This window comes from Epinephelus moara, chromosome 5 (genome assembly GCF_006386435.1).
Source record: "Epinephelus moara isolate mb chromosome 5, YSFRI_EMoa_1.0, whole genome shotgun sequence".
NCBI lineage: Eukaryota > Metazoa > Chordata > Actinopteri > Perciformes > Serranidae > Epinephelus > Epinephelus moara.
This window is the reverse complement of record NC_065510.1, coordinates 29,780,649-29,789,095: the sequence shown is the minus strand read 5'-3', so window position 1 is coordinate 29,789,095 and position 8,447 is coordinate 29,780,649. Positions and strand designations below refer to the sequence as shown.

Here is an 8,447-nt window from a genome sequence, read left to right as displayed (position 1 = left end):
ATTTGTGTCGGGATCGGCTGCAGACTGACTTGGCAGAGATGGCTGCCATCTTGTTTTTACATGGATTAGTGTATTGTGCTTTTACAACCACTAGATGGCACAGAAAAGTGTCCACAAATGAGGACAATAGGTCGAAGTTAAGTAGAATGAAGTATAAGGTCAAGTAAATCCAGAATAGGATATTCCATTTTTGAGTATTTTGTCTTGTTTAAGAATAAAACAGATTTATTACACCGGTTGTTTTATGATTGTGTCTAAGGCAGATGTCATTCCGACAGAAGCCCTGAGAAGCGAGGCGAAACAGAGTTTATCTCCTACCTACGTGATTTTATCTCCTACATGGGAGGCTGTTTTGAGATTGAGGGAGCAGTGCAGAATGAGGCACTTAGTGCACGACGTTCGGGCCATTGCAGCATAAACAAAAGGTTTTGACTTCTCAGTGAACGAACGTCCAGTGTAAAACATAACAGTAGCGCCAACAGGATTCTATTTCAATGTCTAAACTCTCATGCACACACACAGGGGTGTAAATACAGACAGTGCAGGCTGTGTGATTGCACTGGGGCCCCTGGGCTGGAGGGGTCGTAGAGAGAGTGGGCACTTGCAAGTGACTCAGATTGCCACGCCGGAAATATACTTATATTTAAAGTGAAATGATGAAAAAATAATAATTCGGGGCGTCGGTGGCTTGGTGGTGGAGCGGGCGCCCCATGTGCGGGGCTGTTGCCGCGGCGGCCCGGGTTCGGCTTCGGCCTGTGGCCCTTTGCTGCATGTCGCTCCCTCTCTCTCTCCCCCTTCGCGCTCATCTGTCCTGTTGATTCAAGGCTTAAAAATGCCCAAAAAATATCTTTAAAAAAAATAATAATAATAATTCTAGAAGCCTGCCATTTGCCACACATTGTCCTCAAAAAGGCAAACCGATTTGCGTCATGGTTTTTATTTTTTAAATTATCAGTAGCTATACAACACAAAATCATATGCTTTTTCTACATCAACTATAAAATCTATAATATACTGTAACAACTATTCAATTAAAATGACTAATTTCTTACTTTGATATCTTTGTCAGATATGCATTGATGATTGCTGGGTAATATGTATGTTGATGCTGCAAGTCTCCCTTAGTGTCAAGACAATATATGCACGATAGCGTGCACCAGGGCCTGTCATGATAGTGTGCACTGGGGGCGGTCGTAGCTTCCTTACGCCACTGCACACACATATGCAGTCTACTCAGCAACAGAGGGAACGAACAGCAGAGGAAGAGATTGACTGAGTGCATTTATGGTAATGTTAGTTACAGATATAACATCACCATAAAACATTAGCCTGCCATACACATTTACCACCAGCCAGCAGGCCAGGTTTACAGAGCAATTACCGCAGCCCGAGGTCATATTTGCAGAAGAGTTATGCCGGAAGCCAAATACACCACAAATACACCCAGGAGCAAGAGAAACTGGTCGACCAGTAACAGACACACAAACACACACATACAAACACATACTCATTAGATTGAGTAGATTGCAACAAGCTACAAAGCTGATTTATAGTGATCTGTCTCTCTAAGGGACTGGACCAGATAATAAGGAGGCTGCAACTCTACTGAGGAAAGGTAAGAAATAATTTGGCTGTTTTTTTTCAGCTGGTGTGGCATGTCAGAGACAGATGTTTAGGCTACTTGTACAGAGCCTTGCCACAGGGCCATGTGACAGTTCATGCTAGAGAGTGCATCAGTTACTGAGTGTTTACTGCCCCCAAGTGTACTATCTCTGCTGCCACCACTCATAGTGGTTAGAATTAACGGTTTGGGATCCAACACTGATATGAAGTGAAGTAAGTGCACAGTCATTGCTGATATCCAGTAGCCTTGCTCCCACAACTGACCTGTGTATAATTACGCTCATTTATTGTTCCTGACTCATTCCTCTGTGACCATGAAGTGTCCTGAAAAAAGACTGGAGTAAAGTGAAAGACGTAACACGGGACACAGTGTTTATTCTGCACATAAACTCATGACCCATCCCAGCACATGGGTCATACTTCTAATAATGAAGAACAGTTGTCGGGGAATGAAAACACATGTTTATTGTGCATATTGTGGTTAAAAGTCAGACAATAGAAAAGATTATAGGTGGAAAATGTGATGCCACGTGTCACACTAATGTATACAACAGGGATGCTCAACCTGCATAGTCCAATGGCCACTTTTTTTCATGAACAAGCTCTATTTTGATGCTTTTTTATGCACTCTGGCACCTTAAGCTGCTCTAACAGTCTTGCGGTAACTCTCAGCCTCGTCATTTCAATGAGAGGAAGGTAGCAGAGGGGAAGCGATTTCGAACATGGGGGTTTCGGGGTTTGAAGCAGTTGCCACCGACATGACTGCGCATAGATTTTGCTGTGCCACGCAGAGTTCACCATGTTAAAGTTCTGGCAGTAGACACTTAGTTCTGGACTATCAAATAGAAGGAGCCCAGTGTTACAGAAGCAGGAAGATGACAAGATGGAGGGGCTGATAATGGTGTCTGAATATGCGGCATTGTACAACACAGCACTAGCAACTTATAAGAACAACCAGAAGAAAAACTGGGCTTGCAATAACACTTCCATCGAACTTCAGATGGCTGGCAAATTGTCCATATATGTAGAAATCATGGCGCCATGCTACTTCTGTCGGTGCCATTCACTGAAGCACCACCTCGTCAGCACAGCCCTGGATTGTAGTGCAGCAGCTGCTTTTAAGAACACTTATGTTTTGGGGGGAAACGCTCTTGTGGGTAGGCGGTTGCCAGGATGGTTGCTGTACAGCGGTGTAAAGGCAGCTTATTGTATATTAAAAGTACACAAAAAAAATCCCAGTGCGAATCATTTAATCTCCCCAGTGACACCCTGCACCCTATGAGGGGCCATAAGTTGAGTATCACTGCTGTATGGTGTTATTAAGTCAAGTGTGGCAAAAGCTAGATAAAACATAAGACTTGCTACATGTCAAGGTAATGTAAGACACACAGTTAATATACAGTGATGTTGAAAATGTGTAAACTACACACATAAAGAACATATAGGTCAAAAATTAAAGCAGTTTTATTTAGATCAGCAACAAATGGTTGTCGTTAAATTAAATAACAAAACTACTCATGCTAGAAATGATAATATTACATAAACATTAGTCATAATTCATAATTTAGGCAAAAGAAACAAGCTCTAAAACTTGGACAGGGGTGTTTGAGCTGATGTCAATAAAAGGGTACAGTAGAAATACATATTGCAGAGTAAAAATAAATATAAACAAGAGGAAGAAGAATAAATAAATCCAAATGGAAAAATAAAATGTAGAGTAAATTTGCTAAAAAACCCAAATACTCAGAAACATTTGTAAAAAGTAAATAAACAAGCGTCGCTCCGACTGCCCACGCGTTTTCAGTGAACACACCAGCACACAAAGATATACTATGCACACTGGTCTTCTGTACACAGACCACCCACACACACAAACAGAAGCAGAGGCAGAGTGGAATTTAAGAAATGTAAGTCACACACATTACTAAACCTCTAAACATTTAAATCCTCCCACAGTTCATGTCAACTCCCACTCTGCTCGAAATCTGATAATGATATAAATTATATTAGAAACCCTTTGCTATGTAGTTTATCATGTAAATGTATTAATAAATCTAAAAAAAAAATTATTAAAGTGTAATTAAATCCATATTATTACTTGAAGAAGCATATACAAAGATACAAAGTCTGAAAGATATAAAACACAATATCTGCTGAATATCCTCTAATCGATGGTGACTTTGTAGTTTCCAGAAGGTTTTCTGATGAGATTGTGACCTCTGTGCTTGTTTGTACCTCACATGTCCAATAAAATCATCTCATACAAAAGATTTTTCCTGTTGCTTCACCTCTCCTGCTGCCCCTGTATGTGGGTTGTCTTTGGCTGCTCCTCCCAAAATAGGCAGCGTTCTTCCACCTGGTGGAGAGGAGCCTGCGTGCAGGAGGGAGCCACCCACCAGGAGCAGCAAGCTGGCCCCCCAGCCCAGGTACAGCGCTGGCCCCAGCTCTCTCTTTAAAGGCGCCGCAACGTTCGGGTCATAGAAGTCCCTGATGATTGCATGGGCAGTCCAACAGATGGGTATCATGTAGGCCAAGCCAGCTACGAGGAAGAGCACCCCTGCTATCCTCGCCAGCCGAGCTTTGGAGGCCTGGTTACCGTCACCCATGCAGTGAGTGCACTTGGCCCCGGCCACCCCAAGCATGAGGGCCAGAAGGCAGAGGAGCAGGGAGAGAACAGTGAGGCCCCGGGCGGCTTGGGCAGACATGGGCAGGGCCAGGGTTGAGTCATAGGTCTTGCACTGGATCTGGCCTGTGGTCTGAGACAGGCAGTTCATCCACAGTCCCTCCCACAGCACCTGAGCAATCACCAGCTCTCCACCCACGAAGGCCGACACACGCCACAGAGGAGCCGCGCACACCAGCGCCCCGCACACCCAACCCAGCACAGCCAAGACCAAGCCCAGCAGCTGAAGACCAGTTGATGCCATTGTTGCTGAGGAAACTTTAAGGTCAACAAAAATGTCTCTCAGATAAACCTCAGTTTTTGCCTTGTCTTTCTCCTGAGGAGGATAGTGAGCACTCAGTAGATGAAAGCCAGTGCTGCCCAGAGTATATTCTCAGACATTCAGTCCAGTGATTGAGTTGCTGAGAGGAGTCCCCTCTTCTCCTCGGTATCCTTTCTTGTTTAACGCTGTTAAGATGATAGTGTAACTTTATAGAGGCACATTTAAATGAACTTAATATTAGTAAAACATATACAGAAATTGTGCAGTATAATAGTAAAGTAAGCAAGAATGAGAGCATTAAACTCACTCCATCTGGACATGTTTTCTTTGGTTCAAGCTATCCATTCACTTTCACAGTCCCAGCAAAATAAAACTCACCTTTCAATTAGTAATCAAAGAACCAGATGTCCACAGACGGCGTGTTGATGATCCTTAGTGAGTTTCTTGGCAGTATAGTCGTGTGATGTGAGTAGTTGGTGTCTTTCTTCTGTTATGACTGGCCGGCTTGTCTCTCTGAAACTCATACACAGGGGTGTGGGAGGGCAGCAGTGTGTAATACTGCATACTAAATACACACACACACATAGCTAGTTTTGCAAAAAATGACAGCACAAGGACACTTTGTTATAGACGTTGTTGATTGCTACCATGTTGTCATTTCTTGAAGTTAGGGCGGCCATAATGAGGCAATGGATGGAGCCGAGGAGGAGAGAGCTGACTGGAGACCTGACAAGCGCAGCATGAAACAACCTCTATGTCATACTGGAGTGCAAATCTACCAAAACTAGTGGAAATTGTCTCTTAGGCTGTAACTTTTTTTGGTGAAAAAGATAAAAAAAAGAATTACCACCCTGCGATTTTATGCCTCTGCGCTCCTCTCAAGTTGCAGTTACAGTTTACATCCATGTCTGTGAAACATGGAGGCTTCACACAAATCTTCCCCCCAGCAACACATAATCACCCAAGATGAGTGTTACCACTTAAACATCTGACCAAATGTCTCCCCTTCTGTTCCTGAGATATAATGTTGAATAATGGCCAGAAAAGTGTTTTATGCAGAATATTATGATGTCACAGCAAACCTGACCTTTGATCTTTTTGATATTAACTGTCATCACATCATCATTTTATCTTATCAGACATCTGTGTGAAGTTATGTCATAATTAGTACATGAATTCTTGAGTTATGGCCAAAAACATATTTTGCAAGGTCACACTGACCTTGACCTTTGACCTTCAACCACAAAATTGCAATCAGGTTATTCTTCAGTCCAAGTGGATCTTTGAGTCAAATTTAAAGAAATGTTCTTAAGGTGTTCTTAGGACATAGCATTCATGACAATGAGACAGACGCAAGGTCGCATTGACCTTGACCTTTGACCACTGAAATCCATTCAGTTCATTGTTGAGTACAAGTGAACATTTAAGCCAAATTTGAAGGAATTCCCTCAAGCTGTTCTTGAGATTTTGCATTCAGAAGAATGAGATGGGTGCAAGGTCACAGTGACCTTGACCTTTGACCACCAAAATCTAATAAATTCATCCTTGAGTCTAAGTTAACGTTTGTGCCTACTTTGAAAAAAATTCCCTTGAGGCTTTCTTGAGATATCGTGTTCACAAGGATGGGATGGACGGACGGCTATACAGACTTACAGATGGACGGACGAACAACTTGAAAATATAATGGCACTGGCACAGCTATCGCCAGCACAGAGGCATGAAAATATATTGAATTTAGTGACTATTTTTGGACATTTTGATGGCATGCTGGGTGAAGTTGCTCTGCATAGCCACTAGATGGCATTAGACAGCCACCATTCTCCTACTGGGCTTCAACATCCTCTCTTCCGGGTGCTTGAGCAAAGCGTGCTCATTATTTGTTGCAGAAAGAGGCCTGGCAGGAAAGTTTGGAATCAAAGTGCATCTGGCTTTGATTGCTGCAATGCAGGCTGAAAGGCCAAACCTCTTGACATTTTTTGCATTCCATGTTTGTTTCCCGTGCCCTCCAAGAGTCCAGAAAATCATTTGATGCAGGTTTAATTGTATGGTAATATAATGCCTGTGTCTCATTTATACAATTCTCAGTGTGCAGCATGAAAGTGGCCACAACTGCATTTCATTGTGCACCCCTGAACATTAAACTTAATTATCAATGCTCGAGTCATGTTCAATAGAAAAGTTCAGATCTCTGGTTTCTGTCTGCAACAAGGCAATGCCAATGAGTTATGATGCCAAGTCTCCTTTAAGAGCGTGCCGAATGTCACCGCCTTTAGCATGTGGGAAGTTCACATGCAGGCCTTCTGCAAGTTGTAGTTTCACTTTACAGGAAACCGCTGAGGTATATAGAGAGAGGGAGGAGGGGAGGGAGGAATAACTAGCACACAGAAGGACAGAGGTACTGTAATCTGGAAGAAAGGGTTGAGAAACACACACAGATTTTGTGGTTCAAAGACAGGACTGGATCAGGAAAGAGTGCAACAGGGAACACCATCTTGGGAAGAGAAGCTTTTACCTCAGAGATTTCTCCGTCTTCTGTGACAGTGACGTGTAAAAAAGAAACTGGCCACTTTGATAACAGAACTGTCAGTGTGGTCGACACCCCCGGTGTGTTTGACACATCGATAAATGAAGACCAGCTGAAAGGTGAAGTAGAGACATGTATCGTGCTGTCTGACCCAGGACCCCATATATTCCTGCTGGTGATCAGACTGGATGTACGGTTCACAGAAGAGGAGAAGAATGCAATAAAGTGGATCAAGAACAACTTCGGTGAGGAAGCCTCCAATTATACGCTGGTGCTTTTCACTAGGGGAGATGAGCTCAAGGGGAAATCCATCCAGGATTATATAGACCAAAGTTCTGAACTCAGGGAGTTCATCGATGACTGTACAGCTGGGTACCATGTATTTGACAACACATGCATGGAAAATCGCACTCAGGTGGCTGATCTGTTTGAACTGATAGACGAGATAGTGCAGTTAAATGGTAACTATTACACCAGAAGCATGTACGAAGAGGCCCAGAGAAAGAAGAATTCAAAGGAATGGTGGAAAAGGGTGGGAGGCTATATGAACACTGTGGGTAATCAGTTGTTTGTGGCAGCAGCAGCCACAGCTGTCCCTGCAGCTGGTGCAGCTGTAATGGCAGAGGAAGCAGCCCCTGTAGCTGGTGCTTTGTTTACAGCAGCTACATCCATGAGAGTGATTTCAGTGGCTGCAAGTGGAGGAATCTCTAAGGTCATGGGGTGGTGGGTGAAACCTAAAACAGACAGCTGAGTCATGTCAAACCATGATACTTTGTGTAAAGTCATTCCATTGATTTCCTTTTCACACATTACATTCATATTTGCCCTTTTGTAAATATTTAATGAAAAATGTATGTACATTCATAGCCTACATATTAATCACAGCTTGTCTGCTTTGAACCATAAATTAACCTTTTATGACAAATGTTTAAATGTTGATGCTGCACACTCTTATCCTGAACATCATATTGTGTGTTGGATTTGTAAGAATAAAATAAAGAAATATGACAACAACTTCAAAAAGTGTCTTAGGTCATTGTACATGTATAGTACATGAATGAAAGGGCAGGGGGGGGGGGGGGGGGGGGGGTATATCCTGGATGGGTTGCTAGACTGTCACAGGGCTGACTCAGACATGAACAACCATTCATTTTCGCATTCAAACCTAAGGGTAATGGGGAGAACATGCAAACTCTGCACAGAAGGGCTCCCCCATACCCAGGGTCAAACCAGGAACCCTCTTGCTGTGAGATGACAATGCTAACCTCTGTGGGCTGGGCAAATGCCCATGTTCTAAACACTGAGGGGGAAATGTGCTTCACCTCCCTCCTGAAATCTACGCCTTTGAACGCAGA

At 43.2% G+C, this 8,447-nt stretch overlaps 2 protein-coding genes across 2 annotated transcripts; one reads left to right on the top strand and one right to left on the bottom strand.

Annotated features, from left to right (window-relative positions):
- Positions 1-13: 13 nt before the first annotated feature.
- LOC126391003 (claudin-9) lies at positions 14-6,323 on the bottom strand. Its single transcript, XM_050045565.1, has 2 exons — positions 4,947-6,323; positions 14-4,753 (listed from the first exon to the last, which is right to left on the bottom strand). The coding sequence occupies exon 2, from the start codon at positions 4,548-4,550 to the stop codon at positions 3,882-3,884; it is 669 nt and encodes a 222-aa protein (XP_049901522.1). The 5' UTR covers positions 4,551-4,753; positions 4,947-6,323; the 3' UTR covers positions 14-3,881.
- Positions 6,324-6,949: 626 nt separating this feature from the next.
- On the top strand, positions 6,950-8,115 carry LOC126390824 (GTPase IMAP family member 7-like; the record flags this gene model as incomplete). The annotated part of the gene is made up of 1 exon (XM_050045297.1): positions 6,950-8,115. A coding segment is annotated over one exon (894 nt), but the record flags the coding sequence as incomplete, so codon positions are not given.
- Positions 8,116-8,447: the final 332 nt, after the last annotated feature.

What these genes read in the sequence shown, in the direction of transcription:
- LOC126391003 (XM_050045565.1), bottom strand. Translation starts at nt 4,550, where the DNA reads ATGGCATCAACTGGTCTTCAGCTGCTGGGCTTGGTCTTGGCTGTGCTG.